Source organism: Uloborus diversus, chromosome 3, assembly GCF_026930045.1.
Source record: "Uloborus diversus isolate 005 chromosome 3, Udiv.v.3.1, whole genome shotgun sequence".
Classification (NCBI taxonomy): domain Eukaryota; kingdom Metazoa; phylum Arthropoda; class Arachnida; order Araneae; family Uloboridae; genus Uloborus; species Uloborus diversus.
The window spans coordinates 65,977,527-66,004,460 of NC_072733.1; the positions used below are offsets into that span (position 1 = coordinate 65,977,527).

At 31.7% G+C, this 26,934-nt stretch overlaps 1 protein-coding gene across 1 annotated transcript in view; it reads right to left on the reverse strand.

Annotated features, from left to right (window-relative positions):
* The window catches only part of LOC129218776 (glutamate-gated chloride channel-like), a 56,766-nt gene that overhangs the window by 12,632 nt on the left and 17,200 nt on the right, over positions 1-26,934 (reverse strand). The window contains exons 3-4 of the mRNA XM_054853100.1: positions 11,492-11,715; positions 9,515-9,597 (exon numbers count right to left, since the gene is read on the reverse strand). Coding sequence (XP_054709075.1) covers positions 9,515-9,597; positions 11,492-11,715 — 307 coding nt within the window. The remainder of the gene's footprint in view (positions 1-9,514; positions 9,598-11,491; positions 11,716-26,934) is intronic.

Consider the following 26,934-nt stretch of genomic DNA (forward strand, 5'->3'; position numbering starts at 1 on the left):
ATTCTTTTGAAAATTAAGTCTGCACGAAAAGATGTACCTGATTCCCCTTGTATATCGACATAGTGAGCAGTTGTAACCTTCCCATTCAGAGTAGCAAGCGGCCTAAGACCCCACCAAAAGATATCGCGCCTCTTACCACATAAGAACTACCTCCATGGTTCGCAGTGGGTAATTCCTCAGATCAGATGACCTGGTGCCACAGCTGAGTAATCTAGTTTGGAGTCTTGTATACCATTGGCGTCACTGAAAAGCATGGTGTGATGTCAGCAATGGTGTACTGAAATCATCCATTACTGTTCGAAGCGTGAATTTCCTTTCAGACAGTTCGTTCAGAAATAGAATTCTGGAGATGACTACGTATATCTAACGTTATCTGGGAAAAGATTGCTTGCTCTTACCGACCGCTATGTGAATCAACTCGATTTTATCCATCTCATAGAGCTTCCTTTCTGTCCATTATCGTACTTCATAGATGGCACGACTTTACCGTATTTGGTGTGTACCGTCATAACTGCAGAAATAGTAGTCCTTTCTTTTCCCAAATAATTGCCTGTTTCTGTCACCGAGAAATCTTCGCACCACATTTCAACAATCATGCCGTGATCTCTGACAGGTGTTGTGTTTCTTTAGAATGTTTAGTAAGTGAATGCAATCACCTATGACTGACGTCGTGCGACTGCTAACTTGACTATCATAACCACTAACAAGTGGCAGTTTTCAGTGCAAAGTAACATAGGGTAAGGTCGTTTAGTATCGGACAGCGGGTAGTATCGGACAAGGGCTGCTTCTTAATTCCGCCGCCAGAGGCAGCACGTACTGGGTTAACATAGTGCGCTGTATTGGGGAAGAAAGCCACAGTCGCCATATTGGTTCAAATCAACCGTTCGTTCTGGTGTACAAAGCTAGTTCTTTGTTTGTTGAGAGAATTGCAGTGCACGAACTCAACTTCTGGGGCCATATATTTACACATAGAGTAAGTTATATTGTTTCATTGTTATATCTTTAGGCTGATAGTATATTAGTCTAAGTATTATGAGCTATAAAAGTGTCTAGATTAAGTAATAGCCTAGTTATGGTTAAACAACTGTAGCTTTACAGTCGGGTTGTATCGGACAAACCAATTTCGGTTTGTATCGGACAAAGTTACTGGCACCAAAATAAAATACTGACGGTGTTTTTTTTTGTCCAAAGGCTGAAATGGGAAAATCATGACATAAATGGTATGAGAAATAAATATGAAAGAAGCCATTGAAAGAGTTGGACTTAATAAAATGACAATTAAAGAAGCTAGTGAAAGACACTTTGTCCCAAAAAATACTTTGGGTGATAGGATCAAAGCTTTTCATTTATAGACTTGTATATTATTCTAAGTAACCAACTGCTTTGTTCGTTTCATTTTTTTGCACATTAAAATGTTATTTCTGAACTATTTGTTTTTATTTCAACATTTTAATGTTTTGTCCGATACAACCCTCCAAAATTTAAAATTGGCTAAAAATAGAGTTTGACAAAAATTTGTTTAAAAAATACGACTCCATGTTTTTTAACCAAAGCTTACATTTTATGTTAGGTAACTTAGTACAGCATAATTTAGTGTAAAAACTAATTCTTTACAAATAAAACAAAAAGTGTTATGATTGAAATGGTTTAGGTGTCCGATACTACCCGACCTTCCCCTATACGTTCTGATAGGTCTCAGTTAAATGTTTCAGAATTCCTAATAGGTGTAGAATGCACCCTTACGACTCGAAATCATACAACAATGCAGAGTAGAAAACGCTTTTCCCGACCCGAGAAATTTGAAATTTGCTAGGAGTATTCCAGACTGTTTAGAGTTCTATGCTCTGAAGATGTGAGGTGCGCATTTTAGCCGGTTGAATAAATTTCGATTGCTTACTTGAAATAAAGTACCTTTTGCTTTTTTAGACGTATTATTTATAAGATTTTTCACTCCCGGGGGTGTCTTTTCTTTATGGTGCTTCTGTGTACAGCACCGCTTTAGGAAAGCATTTCCTACCCCGAATTTGTATATGATTTCAAGTCATTTGGAACACCCTACCCATCTTAGAAGTCCTTAAAGGTATAACTGAGACACCCTGTATGTGTGTCTATGATTGGATGGTAAAAACGAAATTTATACGGGAAATCTTTAAGCCCAGATACTTTCTATTGAATGTTTTTTAACGGTTGGAAAACACTACCTGAAAAGTCAGTATACCGCAAACATCTTTTAAAATAATTTTTGTTGCAATTAAACTGTTTATCCTTTTTTCGTTTTCGTCCTAAAATATTGTTTCAATAATTAACAGTCAGATATTCGGTATTTACTTATTTCATCAATTATCAATTGTGATGTTGTAGTACTATGCTGTAAAGTATCAATTTCGGTCATTTTGCATAAAATAGACAACTATTTTGAAATAACTAAATTTGTTCCATTAATTAATTACTGAAAGGAAATCATTAATTGAGCCTTTCTTTTAAATTTGCTCTTTTTCTTTTCTTTTGAACCTTACATACTACACTCAAAAAACGTTTATAAATAGGGGAGATCTGGGATGGTTGGCTATAGGGGCAGGTAGACTAAGCAACAATAGCTTTCATCAACTAATCACGAGCGTCGATGCCTCCCCGCGACCTGCGAACTTGTGCTAAGTGAGCAGTGGCAGTCGCGAGGGGGTTCGTTAGTGAGATCTCATGCTGTGTTTTTTCGTTCGTACTTTTTTTGTTATTGTGCCTATAAATCTGTTAGAAACAATGTTGTTCTTATGCCAAATTAAAATATCACGGTATTGCTTCTATGTTAGTGACAGAGTTTGCATATGATGAGCATGTAAAATTCAAAATGGCATCAGGGGCTGATTGACAAATTTTGTTTGGGGTAGGTAAACTAATAATGATGGTAGGTAGACAAATTGATTAGCAATTTATTACAATAATTCACGTTACGATGAAGGTTGGACCAAAAAGGATACAAAGAATTAATCTTATTATTATTTTTCAGTTTTTTTTAAAATCTTTAAAATAAGAGAATAAAAAATTGTTACATTTATCAAAGTTCTTTGTGATCGGAGAATGGATCACAAATTTAAGTTTGTTTATATGAAATAAAAAGTTTCAATCATTTTATAAATTTTGGTGTTTTATTTTATACTAATCCTCTTTATATACACTAATTACTGCCTAGGTCAACCTACCCTATGCGTATGGTCAACTTACCCTAGACATGGGGTAGGTTGACCAAACGTCAAGGGTTTATAAAATCGGTTAAATAAGTATTATAGTGATGAATCCATGTTATAGTGTTTTAGGTACCTGAATAGTTCTTCTATCTGTAGCAATCGTTTTTTTTTGTCATATTAAGTTAAACATCAGAGATATACGAGCTTAAGTCAAAAGTTAGTCAACCATCCCTGGCCTCCCCTAACCTATATTTAAATGCTTTATGTTGTTTAATTTTTTTTTTCAACTTTTGTGCTCTATCAAAACAAGAAATATTGATTGAAAACTATTTTGGAATACTGCTTTCGTGAGACAGTAGCTCAATACTATTGATAAGTTTTAATACTGAAAAGGTAATTATTAATCAAAAATGAAATTTGTGCTTGAACTATGCTTAAATTTCTATCGGAAAAAGTTTCAATGTTTGTTACCAAAAATCTCAATACATTATCGACCGCTTTTGAAAAATTTTCCGTTTAACCGAAATCGAGATTTCCCCCAACGAATGCTATAACTCACTCCTTAAACGTGGGACTTTTGTTATAGAAAATAGCACACATTTTTGAATTGATAAAAATGAATTATTAAACTTTTAGTCAATAAATTTTATGTTAGAATAAACGATAATCACTCTGATAAAACTTAGATGTATGTTGTTTCTTAACTACAAAATAATAGAATTCACTTACTAGATTATATAGGATGCTAAAAGTTTAAAAATCAGCCTTGCACATTTAATTTGCTTGTTTCCTTATCATTTAATTTTCAACATTTACAAAATTTGTCATTATTTAATGACAGTTTTTGTAATGCATTTTAAGCAATACTATTTTTGTAGAATTTTCAAGTTTTAAAGTCATTAAAGTGCATTAAATATTGTTTTTTTCCTATTATTTTAATTTTATACTTTACGCATTTTATTATCATTTAACAATAGCAGTAAACATTTTAAGTATGCCATAGCGTACTATTTTAATTGGATGCCTTATGTTTAAAAATCTTATTTATATATCTATTTTTTTCCGTCTCGTATTTACTTAACTTGTATTAAAAAAAATCATGATTAGTATTTATGGTAGTACAATGTATCTTAAGAAATTTACAATACACAATTTTCATTTAAATTAGCAATATTTAATTTTGAATCTTGCGAATACCAAAATGCATTCAAGTAATAACATTAAGAATATTCAAAGAGCGATCCTCAAAATCATGACAAAAGAAAGTCAAGTATTTGCACAAATGTATTGATTTCGACTACGTTTATAAAATTTCTAAGAAATCAAGAATCCGAGCTTTATTTCCAAAGGAAAAATAAAAACTAAAATGTAAATAATTGCACCATAAATTTTTACGCGCTTCATCTTCCTTACTGATGCATAGATAACGTTATAAAAGAGTGCTTCACAACAGTTTTGTTAGCAATTCCAAGAGTCTAAAACAAAATGTCCTCCCAACTAATAGCAACGATTAATTCTCGCGAGTTAGATCAAAAGAAGAACGTCAAGAAAATGAATTCGACCGTGGTTAGTTACCTCCAATTATGACGATGATTAGTTAGTTAGGGCTTTTCACCTCGACTGAGCGTGAAAATGAGAAAAGAATAGTAATGGCCTTACTTTTAAAATTTGGACGAAGTGAAAAAAGGAACACCGACCCCTTAAAAATTATAACCTTCATAAACGAGCACAGCTACGACAGGTTACGCTTCGATGATCTACTTTAACGACGGACATTTTTAATCTGGTTGCAGTTTTTTTCTTTTTCCTTTTTGGAATCTTGCTTTAAATACAAATGGAACAAATAAAGTTTTAGTTGGGCTAGAATGCCATTCTAATGCAACTGTACTGTCATAGGGAGAAGGAATCCTTTGAACACAGTAAATATTTTCTTATATTTTTTTCCATAAATTCATGATACATATAGCAGTATATTAGCATTGATACACAGCTGCAAAAATTTGAAGTTTTATTTATTTTACATGCAAACTTTTGTCTGAGATAGAAACGTATTTTTCTTTATTATTCTAAACTTAAAAACGCATGCTTGTTTTTAGTTATTTGTTAATATAATAGTGTTTTCTTATTATACTCTAATATTTAAAGACAGATTTCAGCTTTAGCTCATTAGCTTTTTAACCATTATTTTAGTAAAATTCTGAAGCCTATATTCACTCAAGTTTTCTATTTCCTAGCGTATGAAACAAGGAAAATTGGGGCAAAATTGAACAAATAAATTTTGAAAAAAAGTATTATAAATAAATGTCAATTCTATTAGTTTATTCTGAATCTTGATTAAAAGTGAAAAATAATAATTATTGAAGAGCTCGTTTACTTAATACGAAAGATATACTAATAGGTAAAACTACTTCTTTTTAATTACTGTTGTTTTCTATTAGGCGTGTTATTATTATGTCTATATGAAAACAACACTTAAAAAAAAATAAGTAAATAAAAAAGAAACTATTTGCAGAGTAGAATTCTTTATTTTGAGTATCGTGTCTGTCGGTTTTTCTTTTAATTTTATGGGAAACTGACAAGATACTAAGAAGCTACATAAAATCATACATGGCCAGAAATATTGTAGACGTACGGCAAACACTGAAAGTTGTCATAGAGCGGGAAATGCCGATTTATATGGAATCAAGTACACAACATATTTTACAGAACTAACAAATAAGCATAAACTAAGTTAGAGATTATCATCAATACTATCGTAAGTAAGTATTCAATGAAACACATCGCGCCTAGGAGATTCGCTTGAAGAAAAATATACACATGTTTCTGAATGTATTATAGGATGACAAATATTTTCATATGCGCAGACATTCCAATAGACATTAAATTTTTGTTTCTATTTCCCTTAAAAGTGGAAAGAGAGCAGGAAAGTTGGTTTTGGTTGAAAAAAAAGTTTTGTGAAACGGACTTTAGAACTTGAAAAATCGTACTAGTATGGTTGTAACCAAAAAAAAAAGTCAAAAACTGAACTTTTCTGGAGGAACCCTACGTTTTGATTCAATACTGAACTTCGAGGCGAATTATAATATTATACGAATAAAATAGTTTTAAAAGAGGAAAAAATTGTACTTTTAGCAAATTAAGTTGTTTAATTGTATTATTTTTATTTTATAACCATGATGGACACACGCAATTCTTGCTAAAATCCTAACCATCTGTCTTTCTTCGTTTAAAGGTACCCTTGCATGCGGGTGATTTAAACGAAATATTTTTTCATACAAGAAATCATATTTATATAATATCTAATTGTTTTGTAAAAAAATAGTCTTTTATGATGAAGATAAACGTTATTTTATCTTGCTTTATTTAAGCTTTACTTATTATGCTTCAAATTAGAAACATATAGTTTTTCCAAATAATGTTCAGAGCCCCCCCCCCCCACCACTCCCTCCCATTATCTATATGTCTCAGCAATTGATTAAATGCACGCATTCTGCAAAGAAAAATCTTTTTTTTTTTAACATACATCTACCTAATAAAAAAACATCCGAAATGGAGCTCAAAACTAAATATTCTTTCTTCATATACACACAAACAAGAAGTTTTTCAACGTCTTTATCTCAGGTTTCAAATTAATTGAAATTCTTCAGCTAAAGGTGTAATATAATTGAATTTTCATCTTTCCCCTGTCCTGTGTTAACAATCAGGAATGTTTACGCCAATGTTTGTGTGCAGACGTGTCTTGATGAGATTAAACCTTTCTCGCGTCAGTTATGAACAGATTATGTCTACAAATTATTTCAGATTCACCGTGTTTATTAAATCAATTAGTGACTGTTTATATGCTTAAAAGACTTTTACAGCTTTCCGAATAATGAGTTTTAGGGACGACCAGTAATTAATTGAGAAAACAGTTCGCAAGGGAGGACTTAAAAATCAGAATGTAACGCAATTAAAATATTTTAAAATGAAAATGTTAATGAATAATATATATATATATATATATATATATATATATATATATATATATATGGGAGGGGTGGCCCAAAGTGGGTAGGTTTTCGGAGAATGCTCGAAAATTTTAGTTTTTGGGTTTTTATCGCAAAAAATGTCGACTTTATTTCCTAGCAGGGTTCTTGAACTTCAAAATAAAAAATCAATTTTTGTATTATTTCAAACCTAATATTTATTTATTTACAAGTCAAGTCAAATATTTGAAAAACCCAGTTTGTCCTACCCATGAAGCCCAAAGCAGGTAAGCTTAACTAATTATGGTTAGGTACATTTGCCAATCAAATATGAAGTTATAAATGATTAAAACAGTTGACTAGCTACCTGCCATTATGTAAAAAAAATGTAAAACAGTTGTACTAATCAAATTTAAATTCAGTACATTTGTTTATAAAACATAAAGAAATAACTGATTAAATTAATAGACTAATTAATTGCAATCCTAAAAAATAACTTTTTAAAGTTATACTTATCCTACTGAATTAGAAAATCTAGGTCAGCACACGAGTCAAATAAATATATGATTAAATCCTATACCCGCTTTGTCCGACCCGCTTTGCCCAAAGGCACATTTTTTATTTCAGTAGTTATAACCTTAAATTCAAAAAAGAAACAAACGAAATGACTATCGCAGTTTGTAGGTGGATTTTGTCAGAATAACATATTATTTTCAAAAAAAGAAAAAAAAATGCTGGTCTTCGGCAAATCATAAGTTACAAAACTTAAATGTATCATTTTTTTAATTTTAAGCCTGGTCGCGCCATGCTGCTTCGCTGGGACTGATAAAAATTCGGGGGCGGGGGGGGGGGGGTTCAAGTAAACACGATATACGTATGCATCACCGCTTACACATAATAGGGAGGGGGACATATGAAGGCCTACTCGCTTTGGTTCGAACTATCCGCTTCGAGCCACCCTCCCCTATATATAAATTATACATCTCCATAAAAATTTAAGGCGGGGGGGGGGAGGGGACAAACAGTGTAATGTTTTGTAAGAATTTATTCATTAACTTTAAAGTAGGTGCACATAACATGGGGAAAAAAAACCAAGCATGCTTCGTCGCTAGTAACATAAAAAATTCTTCATTGTCAGCAGGCATGTCTTTTCGTGCCTCATTCAGACCATTTCTGATCTATGGTATATCTTAAAAATGTCTTTTTCATTCAAAAATCCTTCCACATGGGCAGTAGAGATTGGTGATACACAAAATACACTGTTTCTCAAGAAATATTAATGCAATTTTGAATTCAAAATCACTTTCGCAAAATATTTCTCCCGGAAAGGAATCTGCATTTATGCGTGAAACACATTCATATTTTCAAACAGCATCAATAACTTTATCAGAACAGGAAGATTTCGATTGGAAGCAAAATTTTAAAGAATTACGTTTTAACTTCGATATCATATCATTATTTTGCATTTTAAAGCAGACATACAACTCTTAGAATGAGAAAATCCAGGGAGTAAATATATATTTATTTGAAAAAGTTCCTATCCATAGGATCAGTCATGGAAGCATTAATACGTATTTTTAGAACAGCAGAGTTCCTAGAATTTCTTACTTCAAAATATATTCTGTGACCGCCTCGTCAAAATTTTTTTCAAACTCATATTTAGCACTGCCTTGTAATATATTTGAATTAAATTTTGTATTCCTTACAATATACATTACTTTGTTGCAATTAAGATAACCAGTTTAACTGGATCGAAAGAAAGAGCCAAATACGACCCAAAATTAAGGGAAAAAAAGGCTTAATCGCTTAACAGAAACTAATACATGGAGAGAGAGAGAGAGACAGATTTACATGCATATATTATCTACAAGTATTTTCTGTAACCCATTTATTCTTTTACGTCATTCATATAATGTATAGACATACGAGTGGACCTATGGGTACTCCACAAATTCACTCAATTATTTTTCTAGTTCTATCAAGATCAAATTTAATTGCGTCCTAAATAGCGATCTATTTTTCATTCAGTAATAAATTTTAGCTAAACGAAATTAAATTTTTACCTATTGCAATTTATTGTGAAGCAGTACGTCAAGTTGTAACTTGATATATAAAAACAGAAGGGGAAAAAAACTTACAGAAAAAATCGATTTAAGACTTGGAAATTGCTTTTGGCAATACTCTTACCCATTCATCAATACCATACATAACGAAAAAATTGAGTTGTATGAATTCATGTTCTATCCCTGAAGAAGTGTTGTTTAAGCACAGAACAATTTTAAAACTGACGCAAATATGAGCTAACTTAGTCACTTCAAATTATATCTATTAATATATGTTGGATAAAATTCAGTTTAGTATACTTACAACTAGCCATAACAATGGAGCACGTTTGTTTATCCAAGGGGTAGAATTTTAAGTCCATAGGACAAGAGAGCACTAAAGATATTCTGAAAAATAAAGAAAGTGTTCTTATATAGACCTGTTACTATAAAACGAATCACACACAAAGTAAACATTGTAAGTCAGAGAAATTCGACTTGAATTTTTGATAGCAATATAATATACTTCATATTGTATATAATTTAAAACATATATTTAGATAATTTATTAATCGTTATTAATTTGGTGAATTTCTTCTAAAATTAATAAAATTTAAGTGTTTGATGTGGCTATATTAGCCATGAAGTATTTTTTTATGTAAAAAATAGTCCTTAGTAATAAAACTTATATATTTCAATCATATCTATCAAACTCAAAAGTCAAAATTGAAGTATATTCCGCTCTAATTAACTAAGTAAACAATATTGATAGCATTTTAGTGCTTTTCTTTGTGATGGTTGTGTGGTTTAGACGTTCTTTAATAAATACAAATTAAAATCTCAAATGTGATCAAGTAATGTTAAATGTAACTACCTTTTTAACAGGGTTGCCAACTGCTCCGCATTCTGCGGAGTTGTTTCGCAAAAATGGCGAAACTAAGCGGCTCTGCAAAAAAAGTTATTTTGCTCTGCATTTACCGGCCGAATGTTTTCAAGCTTAAATTTAGCTTTTTTTATCACAACAAACAAGTAAATATAGGAAATTAAAGATGCTTATACTCAAAGATTGAAATAATGTTTAAAGCTGTTTCATTAATTTAAAAACTATTTTAATACTCGTACTTAAAATGATTAACTAAAGTTATAAAACAATTTTAGATAAGTGGTTTTAGTTATTTTTATTGAGTTTTATACAAAATACCGAACTGCTTCGCAAAATTTTAAATTGCTACTCAAAATAAACACAGATGCTCCTCAAATTCTTTCTCCAAGGTTGGCAATCCTGTTTTTAGTAATTACTACCAAAGTGAAATACTTTTAATGTGTTTCAGCGTATCTTGATTGAGAATAAGGGCTACAGCGCAGAAAAAGTGTGTATGTGCAATACGTTTTGACAATCCTAATATATTTTTCAAAATTATTTGACATTTCCATTTTTAAATAAAGCAAGCCATTGAACAAGATTACAAGTTTCATTAACTAGTAAGCTATTCCTTTAACTAAATGAGCTAATTAGTTTTAATAACTAATTAACTTAATTAGTTATTAAAACTATCAAAGGTAAAATAAAACAAGCTGTTCAATTTAATCAAATATTTCAGAGAGGACATACATTTTTTTACAAAATTGAAATAGCAGTGGTTTTCTCATATTTTTACGTACGTAAAGCAATCGTTTAGCGTAGAAAGGAACTGAGTCCTTTTTTAGTAGGGTTTATCCCCTTTTTCTAAGCTCATCAACTTGAATAGCATTGGAAGTTCTATTAAAATACAAGTCCATCCGTGAACTACATTAAATTTTACACTAAAATGAAAAATATTATAATCCGCCAAGTAACTGTATTAAGTCATTTTAAAAACAACGTGCAATAAAAATGTAAAATTAACCATGCAAAGTTAGCATTTTGTTTTCTGTTTGTATCAACGCTACACGACTGTCGCAAACAATGTCTACAAGTAGTCCATTGCTTAGTTTGGAATATAGGGCAGGAAGAAATGAAGCTCCATAACAAAATTTCTGCACAGCTGAAAATTAATTATTAGGCAAATAAAAATCATTTAGTGCCAATTTTGCGAATTATCAATAATCATTGCAGTTGAATAACAGTAACAAAAAGACGCTGTATCGATTTTGATGTGAAAAAAGTATTTAATAAAGTGTATTAATCATTTAAAAGTGCAATTTTATAGATGTATTGTGCTATTTCAGGAAAATGAATATAAACAACCAACTGGCTCCGTTTTTGTTACTATATTAATGCCCTCTTTTAGCGAAGCGTGCCTTATTTCTGCTCTCTACTTACCGGATACTGTATAAGACATCTCCGTTTGGATATATCCGAAGAAGGACGTTGGGCATGATAATGTTGTGAAAATGACCTTCTTTCTCGTTAGAAAAGAACAAATCTGGTTTCCAGATTCTTTCGGGATCCGTTAGGGTCAAATACCGTACTTGACCACCCATATCATCAAACTGCAACCTTTCATCCCGCCATTGTTCACGGAATGTCAGTTGAACGCTGTACTCCTGAAATGGAAAGATATATTAGTGTGTAGAAAGTGTATAGAATATAATATAAGTGCATAGAAAAAAAAGTGTATAGAAAAAAAGATGTAGGGGAAGACCGCCTATAGTGGACCCCCTAAGAACAAGAGGCCCGTGTCGCTAAATGTGAACGAAAACAAAAATAAAAAATAGGGTATCTGATGTCAAATTTAATTAGAAACCGCCGTAGGTACTTATATTTTCTGTGAATATGAGGATAATTTAAAAAAAAAATTATTTTGACAAAGTTGCAAAAGTCCAATTTAGGAATATATACGCTTATATTGAACCATGCGCTTCCTTAATTGGACCGTAACAGTAAATGATATAATAACTTTCATTTGAACAGTACAGTATTTTTACAGGATTTGCAATATAATTTCCTTTGCTTTGGACTAGGCGCAGTGTTGATGCACCCATGATGGCATTTCATACACTAAATAATGCTTTGCACTTCATCTCGATGGCAAATATTACAAGTCCAGTTGTTTTGTGCGGTTTTTTGCTCCTTTTTTTGCGGCTTTTTTGTTCTGTGTCCTTTTTCTGTGGCGATGATGTTAGAACATTTGCCGAAGAAGGTTTCCTCCTTCTGCCTTCCATTTTCTAAACAAAGGTATATAAAATGTACATAAAAGTAATATCTGCGCCACCTTAACAAAATTATCAATAGAACCGAAGATCATAACTTGAAAAGAACTAACCACTGATTCCTCGGAACTTGTAATAATTTTATCGGTACATTGTTCTTGTGCGTCTTGAACAGCTGACATCGAACATGTAACATATTTATTTTGGTAGTCTCATCCGGACTACAAACTTCTGACTCGGTTGCTGCAAAGTCGCTGTCCTTAAACACAATTACACTAATAGGTGAAACTCCTGTTCTAGAGAATCCATTCACAAAATATTGGCCACGCTGGCAGTTTTGTTGCTGGCTTAATTTGTCACCTGCCCTGCGTATCTCCGGCTGAAGTGTTTTTTTTTTCTTCTGACTGTGAGTTTTCCCTGTTCAGCACACTGTATGATGCTACGGGGTCGCAACAACAATGTGGCCATTTAAAGATGAGATAGAAGAAAAACCCGTCGGGTGGGAAGCACATCCGCAAACAGTTCATCACAGCGAGTGGTGAAGTCGACGCACCAGTGAATGCGTGAGCATATGAATTTGCTATAGTGGTAACTGAAGTTACTACATCAGAGCAGAAGTAGCTATTGTGGTGATTTAAAGTTACCACAAGACCTAAGAGTTAGGCTCAAGAACTAAGCCTGACAGCTAGGCCTAAAAGCTAGGGCTAAGAGCTAGGCTTAAGTGTTAGGTATAAGAATTAGGCCTAAGAGTTAGGCCTAAGTGTTAGGTATAAGTGTTAGGTATAAGAGTTTAGCCTAAGGGTTTCGCCTATTAGTTAGGCGGAACTCTTAGGCATAGCTCTTTAGGCTTAACACTTTGGCCTAATTCTTAGGCCTAGCTTTTAGGTTTAGCTTGTAAGCCCAAATCTTGGGCCAACCTCTTAGGCCTAACTCTTAAGCCTAACAGTTAGACCTAGCACTTAAGCCGAACACTTAAGTTTAACTGTTAGGCCTAGCATTTAGGCTTAGCTTTTAAGCTTAGCTTTTATACCTAACTGTTAAGTCTAACTCTTAGGCCTAGCTTTTATTCTTAGCTTTTAGACTATTTAATTACTGCAAATATGTATACCGCCACTTCAAATTATATTTTTGGCATTGCTTTGACAAAACAGATAATATCTTTCTCCTTATAGCTCTTTATACGGACTATTACTAATTCAGTGATTGCTTTCCTGAATAATTACTACAAAGACAGAAAACCCGCAAATGTAACTCATTACTGTCACAAAACGATGTGAAGCTTTCAAACTATGAATTGATAAAGAATTAATTCCAGATATCGCAGCCGCGCGTTTCGCGAAATAATCTGGATATGCGTCTTGTATATTCTCTTCACCGAGACACAAATTTAATAAGCGCTAAATGATCAAAGTCTTGGGCATGCTGTTTCAGGATACATATGAAATGACGAAAACCCCATCCCCTTTTTCATCATTTCCTCATCCATCGAAACTATCCTACGAAGCAAAAGCTTCCAAATGGAGCAAAGCAATTGGACTTCTTCGATATTCGACAAATACTCCTATATTCATTGCATGTAATTTTCTCGCTGTCAGACCTCGCATAATCCTCCCAGTCTCTCCACTCTAAAGAGCAATTGGGGGGAATATTGAGTAGGGTTTGGAGAAAGAGATGCTGCTGTGTTGACACGGAATTGCAGTGAATATTCATCGCTAGCTATTAAAGTCGGTGTTGACGTCTTTAGGCGTTGCATTAGACACCTTAATAAGTGCTTTCTCGCAGCCAACTTCATGCATTCATTAAATGTTTAAGACAAATCTGTTCTTACTGAAGCGAAATCAGTTGGCGATTTCAATACTTAAAAGCATAGGATAGTTCAGGAAAACTGTTTGAAAAGATCAGAAAATAACAAAGTTGCAGCCCATTAAATAGTCTTATGTTGGCAATTAAATGTTGTTTAACAAGTTACAAACTAAAATTATCCAACGCAACCAAAAAGCCATTTTTTAAAACTATTTTCATAAATCCGGAAAGTTAGAAAAAGAGCATGGCGTAGTTCGACAGCCTTTTGCGTCATGTTGCGTATATCATTGAGGTGTTACACTTAACTGCTTGTCTTTTATCTAAACGTGTTTTGTATTAAGTCTGTGGGATATATTTTTTATTTTTTCATTCTCATACAATTTTTCGCAAATGGTTATTGCGAAAGTTTTTTTTTTTTTTTTTTAGCTCGAAAGCTGTTGTCACTTTTTAGTTACAAAATGGGTTACAAGTTGTTCTTTCTCTAAAGCAACTTAAAAACATGCTTTCTTATTTCAGGCATTAGATTTAGTTGAAATTGGATTTTCTAGGAATAGTATTGAGTTTAAAAATTGGGAATGGACGTCAGAAAACTGAAACGAAGAAACAACCTCGGTTTAAAAATAAAAGTACAAAAGTTTAAAATCTCGCCCCTGAGGATAATTTTCATTCTTGATTGGGACAGAAGTGGAAAATTGGTATAGAATAGATACTAAAGTGCACATGGGTACTAAACAGTACTCCACACCAATGCAAAGTAAACAAATACTACCCTCCTGTAAGGATATTTATACTAGTGTGATTTTGCTAACCATAAGCTTGGCCTTGAACGAGCAGATGTATTTTCGAAAAGAGCACCAACTCGTAGATTGGCAGTACCGCAATAATCGTTATCACAACCTAAATTGATTTTTCTCGCCTTCGGTTAAAGTATGGAACTGTTTAAGCATGAACGAATGAGTAATCAAAGCAGAAAATTGTTTTTGCATTTGTTGATGCATTTGAATGTTAAAAAATATTCAAAAAATAATTACTAATCGTCTTAAAAAAGACCTATTACTTTTATATAGTAGCACTGACAAATAAAGCAGTAAATTTAGAAATCTGCCGCAATTCATTCATCTCATAAATTTGATCAAATAAACTATAAGAGGCAAATTAAAATACAAAACAAATCAATAAAAAGAAACCTCTAACACATTTTCACATTTGTTCCCTCAAATGAATGCAAATACTTCATAAAACAAAATACATCTTCGTGTCTTTTACTCTATCACAATTCAGATTCTGTAAAATTTCTTCCAGTTATGGAAAATCAATAACGGCAGCGGAAGTGATTGAATGCAAGCTATTATGTTTGTTAAATTCAATCGATATTCTACACAAATGTTTCAATACGCCGATAGTCCCTGACTTTTCTAACTGCTTCAGTTTCAATATTTGAGTCCACCAAAAATGTACTACACGTATTTTGAAGGAGAAGAAATAGCTCAGACAAAGGTTTTATTTATTTTCGTGTCATTTATTCTTAAAATTTACCTGCAGCGACTTACAGCTGTTCAGACGATTTGTTAAAGTTGTACATTTTATATCATACATCAATATTTTCAAAAATGAATACATCCATTTAACATTAGCTAAGACTTTGAACTACTATATTAAACATCATATCTTAAAGCAGGAAAATGAAATTATACGTTTTTACAAAGTCGATAGTATAACCACCATCCTCTTAGTCCAAAACGCACTTAAAATATTATTTTAAAATCAAGTGTCATATTGTTATGCATAATGAATGGATTCTATAAATTCAAATTTAGTGTATAAATAATTTTTGTAGAAATAAAAGTTATGTTTGACTAAAGTTCATTCAACAATGAGTATTTTAAAGTTATTGTTGAATGTATTTATAATAAAAAAAAAGTTTTCAACTTTTAAATTAAGGCAGCAAAGAAATTTGCTATTACTTCAAGCGTGAATTATTAAAAAAAATATATTATGCTATTAATAATATTTTCCTGAATTATTATTATTAAGAGCAGGAATCTGAGAAATTGTCAAGTCTAACATTATAAGATGATTCATGCCATCTCTGATTTTCTTCAAAAAATTACCAATTATTACATAATGTACTAAAGACTCATGTTATTTGTATTATAAAATGTAAAATAAAAATGCATAAATATTTTAAGCAAGAATTCAAAAGTAATAATAATAATAGGAATAAGAATAACAATACATACTACACAACTACTATTACTACTCCTAATAATATTACCAATAATAGTAGCCAATAATAATACATATTAACTAATCGACCCGTGCGGAATTCCGCACTGTGCTACGAATCGTTTCATAAGGGTTTTCGCTCTTTAAGAATTTCAAAGGAAGAACATTATGAAGAAGAACCGAAAATAAAGTAAGCGCAGAAGAGATGGCATGTAATTTAAAGACATCAGTAACAAAACCTCGTTAAATACAACGTTGTGATAATTTGATCATCGTTCACCTTTCGGTCGTACATATTTTCAATTCAAACATAAATATCATTAAAAGTGTGGCTGAGTAATGACTCGTGAAAAAGCAATAATTGTGCATGTAGAAAAACAGGTTGTGGCAAATACAGTCCTGCCCATGTGAGCATCTGACGGGAAAAAAAGAAACATTAAAGAGATATTTATTGGCACGGATTCGAATTGGCGCCATTCTGATTAACAGCCCGACACCCCAACAAACCTAGCAATTGCGCCTTCCTTTTCGAAAGCTATTCATTGAAGGAATGCGTATTAAAAAACAGCAAAAAAGCTTTTTGCCAAAAAAAATAATAATAATAATAAGATCATGCTTCTATGTTTTGTCATTAACCAGCATGATACGATTTAAAATTATTTGCAAAGCATGGAATTTGATTAAAGAATGACGAAGATCTCACGTAGCGATTGAAACAAACATTCTAGAGAAGAAATAAATTAGATTGAAAATAAGTGTTTTTGTCTTTGAATATTGAACTATTTCTACGGCTTAACTATTGTTACGGCTTAAATGCACGCACATGTTTCTTTTTGATCGAACACTTAAAATTCAAAACCAAAACCAGTTGAACTGAGTCCGTTTTTTAAGTGTAATTTTTCGAACGTAGACAAAATGTATTTTTTTTTCAGCAGAAAGCAGAGGAGTAGAAAATGATTTCTTGCTAATGAAGTTGATAATAAGTTTAATGCTTTATTTCGTATTCGCGCGAATAAAAAATTAAAGGTTTACTGATTGAAACTCGTAGTTTTAATTTGGCGTAGTATTTTTTCATTTGTACAAAAGATCGAACACTGCTATTAGAAACATCTACATTTCAGCATACAATGAAAATGTTTTTCTGCACAAAAATGATTTCCTTTAGGTAAATATAATACTTTTTTATGCTTACATTATGCTGAGTGGTCTGGATGTAGTCAAAGCTTAAAAAAAAGGGAAGAACACCCTTCGATTAACAGTCAACTTATCCGAATGATAACTGTAGCCTGCATAAAGGAGTCGAAACACCAAGCAGCATTCCCACTGCATTTATTTTATTACGTTTGTATGTTATGAGTACATGTAATGCGTAATACTAATATAAATTTGATATTATATCGGACAGCCCAAACTTGCCCGAAGATCAGATAGTTTATAGCCGAACGCTCTACCGAAAAAAACTTATCAATTTAACCAAACAACTAAGTCCAGTGCTTTTAAGCTTTATAAAAATATGAACACACACACAGGCTATTTTCTTTTCTTTGCCTAAAGCTACATAAAAAATGGAAAACTGCATTAGAACTTTGCTTTTAAAAAATGCATAAGAACTACAGGCAGCATCAAGGTTTTGAAACAGCAAGGGGCGTTTTCGAAAACTTGATTTTTCGACCGTAAGTCTATTTTTCTTCATTAGCCAGCCTGATAAGTTTTAAAATGAGAAGGGAATAATATATAAGATAAGATATTGAAGAAACATTTTTTTATTCTTGAAAATTTTTACAATTTGTTACCGCAGGCTGCTTGAACCATTATAACTTAGATGGCAGCACGTGTTCATCATTTAACAGCACGGTTAAAATACAAAATAAATTGAAGTATGCTCTTTTTTATGCGTAGCTTTTCGAATGTAGTAAAAATGTGATAAGCTATTTTTTTTTGCAAAAAAAAAAAAAAAAAAAAAGAAAACATATGTATTTTACCCATCAAATTGAGGTAGTAATTTTTTTATTTGTACTAAGAGTCAAAAACTCATTAGAAGAATATATATTTCAATATGCGATTTATTATTTTTTTCTGAACAAAAAACAATTCTATTGTAGTCTGAAATCTTAAACCTGTTACTTATATTTTCGCTTACATTATGCTTTAATTTTCTTACCAGAGCCAAAGCTTAAAAAGAAAAAACGTGCAATTCAGAAGTAATTTAGCATAATGTCACTTCAATTTTTCATATCAGCAAGGAGCGTTTCCTTCTCATTTATGCTGTTTCTTCATTGTTGTTATTCACTTCCTTAAGTGTGCATGTAATGCGCGATATTTCTCTAACTTTTTGCTGCAGATTGTCCGGACGTGGGTCCGAACACGCATTCTCCTGGTTACGAAGAGAACGCTCTGCCGATCAAGCTATTCAGCTCTGTCGGTCATAGCGCAAATTAAAGTTATAAGTTTAACCGAAAACCTCATTCTGGTTCTTTAAAACAGGTTTTTCGGCTGAAAAAAACAATTTTTAGACCGTGGGTCTATTTTTCGTCAGTAGCCAACACCATAAGCTTTAAAATAAGGCGTAAATCAAAGAAATCGATCAAGAATTTAGGAAAATCTGGCGTAGAAACCAATAACAGGCTACAGAAATAATATATAAGGATGTTACTACTAATACTAAGAGCAAGAATATGAGAGAGTGTCGCGTTTGTGATTCATTCCATCTCAGATTTTCTCCAAAAAATTACCAGTTATTACTTATCTTATTAAAAACCAAAATCCAGAGTTTTTTGTTCTGAAGTTCAGTTGTTCAGTTTTCATGGGCCCTTTAATGTCAAAGCGCGGCAGCAAAAATTGAGCGGATTTATAAGACATGGAACTAGCTATGAGCCACAATTGTTGCCGAGAACAATTTGCCTCCAAATTCTCCTTATGCATGAAGGATAGACGGTTCAAACTTTACAAAATAAATGCTAAATTTCTGGCAAGTTGTTGCCGCAAGGTCAATGAAGGTCACAAAAAAGTGGCAGTTTTGATGTTTTTCACCATTTTTGAGGTCGAAAAACAGATTGCACCTTTCAGTTGCTACGGCAAAAGTACTGTCGCTTGAAAGGTACGTATGTGCACTTTGAAAAAATGCATAATTAACTGAGGCAAGTTTAATGTGCTTTTAGTTACATTAGGCCGAAATAGCGAAAATGTCACATTTTACTGATATTCAAACTGTCATTACCCCTTACGCGAACAACATATTGAAATGATTTTTTGCCCTTATCATGCCCTATTATTGGTCTTACCAAAGCAATGAACTCCATTGAGGCGAAATGCTTTAAAAATGTTTTTTAAAAAAAATAATAATTTTCCATATTTTTATAGTCATGGATTTTTCTTTCTTCATACTATTTGCCTGAATTTTTGGTAGTGTAATAATGTAGTTTGCAACATAAATTGATGTTTTATTGTTCTGTGACACTTATATAATATTTTTGACATTCATTTAACTAAACATAAGACATTAATAACATTGAAATTTTACATATTTCAGTGAAAAGTAATTTAGTCAACATTTTCAATGTCATTATATTGAAAACTATTATTATTATTATTATTTTTATTATTATTATTATTGAAATCAAACATATAGTTCCATCTAAGACTCTTGAATGTATTTTTAGCGCGGCACTTCAAACGGATCAGTACAAGACAAATTCCTTTTAAAAAAGTCTCCTTTTTTTTTTTTTGAAAACTTTGTGCTCAAGGCTGTTTTTTCTTCTTAAATCTACTTATTTGTACATTTTTAACATTCGAATAAGAAATGAAAATAAAATAAATCAGTTTTTCTTTTTGACAAAGTATAGTTTAAAACATTATTGATTCAACTTCTAAAATTTACATCTATATTGACTTCAGTAACATAATTCGGATCAAAACGAAATATTTTTTTTTGTTTCTTGAATTTTATATTCTTACCACGTTATAAATAAATCGAAATATCAGAACAGAATTTCCCAATCTTTAAAATTAAAAAAGAAGAAGAAAATAGAAGAATATAGAAAAAATAACTTCGCCTATTTCTGTCGTCACGGTTTTTTGCTTCTTCATACTATTTGCCTAAACTGCTGCATTTTTATAATATAGTTTGTAATACAAATTGATATTTTAATGTTCTGTGACACATTTGACATTCATTTAAATTTGCATATGACATTTATATTTAGTATCACTTTTATATTTAGGCGCAAAGTCTTAAAATGCATGGAGAAATAATTATATTTCATCATCTGCAAAAAGGTGGATTTTGCCCTTGATATTTTCTTTTTCAGCAATTTAATTTTCTTCAATTGTGGCATAAAAAGTTCATCATCGGTCATCTATTTCAGCATCAAAATATATAGCCGCCCTTTTCATTCTGCTAAAATAGGACATAATCTGTTCTTGTGTTAAATATTCTTCTGGGTTAAACATCTCATCATTTTTTCAATATTATGAGCTGTACATTTTTTTCTTTTCTCTCCCTTTGTTAAAAGCTCAAAAAGAAATTGCTTTTGACTTTGGTTTGGCCGAGTGACTTTTTTTTGGGGGGAGGGGGGCTTTAGTGCCCATCCATATTGTGAAACCTGAATTGAAAACATTGCATAGCTATTCGATGCAGTTGCACTTTCAGAAGAGTTGATAATTGGATAGCTTTTTTTATTTGTAATAGTCTCTATTATTTTTGCAAATTTATTTTTCGCTTTATCCATTCCTTAGAGAAGTTTAGGAATTTTGTACTCGCCTCTTGCTATATGAATTGATAATTCATTGGCAGTTTTAAATTTTCAAGTACAGTTGTCTGCAGGTCAAAACTGTAAACTTACGAATTTTCGGGCAAGACATACATATTTCTGGCTCTGATTTCTGTCGGAGTTTTTTTTTCTGAGCTAGATGGGCGAATTATTTGAAAACACATACACACAAAAACTATTTTATCTTACATTTATTTCCTATTGATTTCTGTCGGAGTTTTTTTTTCTGAGCTAGATGGGCGAATTATTTGAAAACACATACACACAAAAACTATTTTATCTTACATTTATTTCCTATTAGAAATTTAAAAAATGTAATAGTTTAAATAGGTAGCTTCAAGAAGAAATAACAGCCTTGAGTTTAAAAAAAAAAAAAAAAAAAAAAAAAAAAAAAAACTTCTTTTTTTTTACAGAAATGGTTTGAAAAACTGATTCGTTTAAAGTGCCGTACTAAAAACACATTCATGCCAGAAGTCTTAGATGGAATTATATGTTGTATTTCAAAAAATAAAAAAGAATTTGCAATATAATAACATTGAAAATGTTGACTAAATTACTTTGCACTGAAATATGCAAACTTTACATGTTATTAATGTCTTATGTTAAGTTAAATGAATGTTAAAATATCATATATGTGTCACAGAACAATAAAACATCAATTTATATTGCAAACGATATTATTAGAATAGCAGAAATTCCGGCAAACCGTATGAAGAAAGAAAAATCCATGATGACAAAAATAGGCAAAGTTATTATTTTTAAAAACAGTTTTAAGCATTTCTTCTGAATGGAGTTCACTGTTTTGATAAGATCAATAATAGGGCTTCATAAGGGCAAAAAAAGTATTTCAATATGTTGTTCGCGCAAGGAGTTATGACAGTTTGAATATCAGTAAAATGTGACATTTTCGCTATTTCGGCCTAATGTAACTAAAAGTACATTAAAATTGTCTCAGTTAATTATGCAATTTTTCAAAGTGCACATACTTATCTTTCAAGCGACAGTACTTTCGCCGTGGCAACTGAAAGGTGCAATCTGTTTTTCGACCTTAAAAATGCTAAAAAAAACGTCAAAAATTCCACTTTTTTGTTACTTTCATCGACCTTGTGGCAACAACTTGCCACAAATTTAGCATTCATTTTGTAAAGTTTGAACCGTCTATCCTTCATACATAAAAAGAATTTGGAGGCAAATTGTTCTCGGCAACAATTGTGACTCACAAGAAGTTCCATGTCTTATAAATCCGCTCAATTTTTGATGTCGCGCGTTGACATTTAGGGGCCCATAAAAACTGAGCAACTGAACTTCTGAACAAGAAATTCTGGATTTAGGTTTTTAATAAGATAAGTAATAACTATTAATTATTTGGAGAAAATCGGAGATGGAATGAATCACAAACGTGACACTCTCTCATATTCTTGCTCTTAGTATTAGTAGTAACAGTAATATGTATTATTATTATTATTATTGGTTACTATTATTGGTATTATTATTAGAAGTAGTAATAGTAGTTGTGTAGTATGTATTGTTATTATTATTCCTATTATTATTATTACTTTTGAATTCTTGTTTAAAATATTTATGCATTTTTATTTTACATTTTATAATACAAATAACATGAGTCTTTAGTACATTACGTAATCTAAACGTGGTCGCAAATATGTTATCATTTATCTTTTTATATTCTTTCAAGAAATCCTCAATATTACCGAATGCTCCCAGTCACATTTTTAATGTTATGAGGTTTAATAGAAATTACTTGAGGATACAAGCAATATCACTTTTCAAATTCCAAACAACCTCGCCATTTAAACGTTTAAAACGATTTTAATTCTGCATAATATACAATAAGCAAGGTGCTCTGGAACTGTACATTTCTTTCAAAGTAATTTCATTGAAAGAATGTTCATATACCACAAAAATCCTTTCCTAATTAAAATTTAATTAACCTTGAGCATCCGTTCCCAACCGTTAAAATTAAATATCACGCCAATTTTAATTATGATATTTCGCATAGTACGACCTTCTTTTCTTCCTTCCAGTCGTCTTCCCACCTCTTTTGGGGGCTGAGAGAAGGAACTGGTATGTAGAAGCCGGGGATAATCTCGGAATAATAAAGGATTGAGACGACATCGTGCTGCTAATTCATCAAAATTTAAACTGCGTTGAATCGTCATTCTTTTGACACACCCCCATATTCTGAGAATTGAGTTCTTTCACCTCCTCTTTCGACATCTCCTCACTAAGCTGTTACGTCAACCAACTACGAGCGAGATGGTTAGACTTGAAAAATATGGAGCAAAAAAGTTGATCTTTTACGATTCAAAAGCGAATGAAAATAAACTGGAAAATACATCATTTTGGGATTTTTTACGAATATTTCTGTAAGATAGTTAAACGAATAAGATAAATGTGCCAATGTTGGGTGGACCACTAGTTTTGTTTGGAGAAAAATAAGCTCATAGTACACCACCTACACAGAAACTTTATTACTGTATTTATTTTTTAAATAATTTGTACGATTGATGGTTTTGTGTATTTATAATGATACAAGTTCCAAAACAAAGTTTATGACAAAGTTCTTGAAATATTTTATTCTAATTGACTTAATGTGCTTAAGTGGCGAATTATTGGCATATTTACCTTATAATACTTAAACTTCTTTCCATAACAATATTACACGTATGTGAGAGTAAGACGATTTTCTAAGTCTGAATGGTGAACTGAAAAGCTTTTAAAACATTGCTGTGAACTTTATTTAAAAGCAATAAGAAACGAAACTCGATTCGTGTATTCTATAAACTGGCATTTTTTTTTCTTTTACATAAAAAAAGTTTAAATGTAGCTCTTACATTAATAACAGGTAACATATTAAAATCTCACCGATAATTTGCATATTTTTAATTTTGAGTGATGAATTTAAAAAAAAAATGATTTCGTAAGTTAAAAAGGCAGAGGTTATCAACTTGAGTTCCGTGGAAACCTAGGTGTCTTGGAACTGGAACAGGAATTCCGCATGGGCTCATTCTTTGCTTAATCAAAGCTTCAAAAAAGTTTTTTATTTTTATTTTTTTGAAGCTCGAAGCCGTAAAGGTTGTCTACTTGTAAAATAAATGTACATAAATATATTATTTGCTGCTCTTGTTTGTTTTTCATTGAATATATTTTAGAAAACTAACAAAAAACAACATTAGCTATCTTATCACTCATTACTTTATTGTTAAAAGTTAAATACAAAATAATATTTTTTTCTCATTTGAGTAAGATTTAGCTTTGATGTGCTATTTTTTCTGCTACTTTGTCAAAAGATTTTTTCCAGAGAACGATACACTCAAAGGGTTCTTCCTAAAAGTAAAACACCGAATCGGAGTGCCACGTTAACAGAAAATCGTTTAACGGGAAAAATATTTTTACATGAATTACTTATTCGGTCCCGTGTGTTACTAGACCCTTAATAAATTATCAGATAAGATGAAAACCGGTTAACATGAAATACATTTCCTATACATGAAATACACCGCCAGCTCAGTCAATTCCAGCCAAGGACTGCAGTTTCGTGCTTATTAGCACTCATCAGCTTGGCATAGGACTAACAGAGCTGGAGGTGGAAAACCTCAAGTTGTTTCGGTCACTCGTCTGGTCAGTGCTAACTCTATGTTAGCTACCAGTTTGTTTGGCACTCTTGGCTTCATTTGAGGTTTTTCACATCCAGCTCAGTTAGTCCTCTGCCGGGCTGATGAGTGCTAATAAGCACGAAACTGCAGTCCTCGGCTGAAATTGACTGAGCTGGCGGTGTATTTCATGTATTTCTGCCTTAGCCCTGGCTATAGGGCGGTAACTTATTGAACATTTCCTATAGTCCCATTAATTTCAAGTTAACGAAATTCAACTGTATTCTATATTTTATACGGAATTTATTTTTATTAAAATTAATTATATTCAAAATTAGAAAAACTTTTATTTTCAGAAAGTAGAAAACAAGGAAAGAAAAATACTTAAAATTTGTGCATGCGTTTGAGCTTAAAAAAAGAGTATTTGTAGTAATTTAAAAAGAGTCCTTACACCCATAGAAAACTGAACTGTGTAGCGTTTTTAAACTCTGAAAGGAATAGTTTGTAAAGTATTATTTTATGTCTTGAAAAAACTAATGCACACTGCATTGATATTTTTTACAGCATAAAAAATTAAGTAACTGTCTAATATAGAATTTTCACTCTATTTCCCTAGGTAATATAATAAATCAGCTTTCCAGTTCATTCAAAGTAGCACTATCGCTATGTCTCTTTTAAAGAGAAAAAAAAACTGATAATAAAATATAAATATTACAAGAAAGACGAGATGCTCAGTATTCTCCTAAAGATTTATATTCTAGGAAACATTATAATGATGTAGACAAACAACTTCATACCTAAGAAGCATTAGCTGTCCAGCCCAGGCGGTAATAATTTGAAGCTAGCCCCTCCTAACATTATTAATCTTAAAGCAGCTATAGTTTAAAATTAAAACATGTCACATTCTATGCCACCATAAATCACGTAACGAAAGCTGAGTCGTTTTTTAAACCTTTATCCAGGATTGCTGCTAAAAAATTGAGTTACCCACAATAGCTTAATTGAACGTCACATTTTCTCTGCCGATGAATTAATGTAAAGAGTTTCCGAATCTTCCCTTACGGGTTAAAAGCGAAGAGAAATTGCGAATGAATCAAGAATTTATATTTCTCGCCGCGTGGCCTGTGAGGTTTTAATAAAGGATAGACCATAGCGTGAGCGAAGGCTCTGTTTATGGCAGGATAAAAGGCTTGGGATGCTTTCCGAAGTAACTTACAGGACTGGGGAAATTGTAGTTGAGAATCTTACAAGACGCTCTTTAACGTAAACAGCGCGGTTAATGTTCTATGAAACACATATTGCAGAGCCTCCTGTTATGGTTTATTTATTACACTGATGATGCATTGAAGCTGTATTGAAAGTGTATTCAACAAGGAAAAAACCTCTTTAAAAACGTTTTTAACTAGTCTTAGAGCAAAATATACTAAAATGAATCAATTTATGATGTAGATAATAGCTATTTAACAACATAGATATTTTATAATGGTTGTTTGTATTTAAATGGCAAGACATACTATTTGTTTTTAAATGGTAAGACATAATACTTGTTTTTAAATTGCAGGACATGATATTCTTTTTAAATGATGGGACATGATATTTGTTTTTAAATGGCGGGATGTGATATTTGTTTTTAAATGGCAGGACATGATACTTTTATCTTGAAATGGCAGGACATAATCTTTTGTTCTTGAAATGGCAGGACATAATCTTTTGTTCTTGAAATGGCAGGACATAATATTTGCTTTTAAATGGCAGAAAATAATACTTGTTTTTAAATGGCGGAACATTTTTATTTTTAAATGGTAGGACACGTTATTTGATTTCAATGGGCTTGTCGTTCCTAGTAAGAATGAGGTTCAAATTTATTTATAAACAATGTGCTACTAGTGTAATAATTAACTAATGGTAAGTAAAAGTCAGGCGAAGTCTGGAATAAGCTCATATCAAAAAAACAATATGAGGAAAACAAGAATAAATCGGTTCAAGGAACCCCCTTTTCAATGCAACTAAATGTGAGCTCTCGGATGAAAAGTCATCATCCAAAATAATAATAATAATAATAATAATAATAACGGGGTGAAACGAAAAACAGTTTACGTCGTAAACTCTGAAAATGAGAAAAAAGACAAAACAAAATGAGACCCTCATCCAAAAGTTGTTACATAATTCTATCAAGGAAAAATAACTGTGTAATAGCAAAAGTT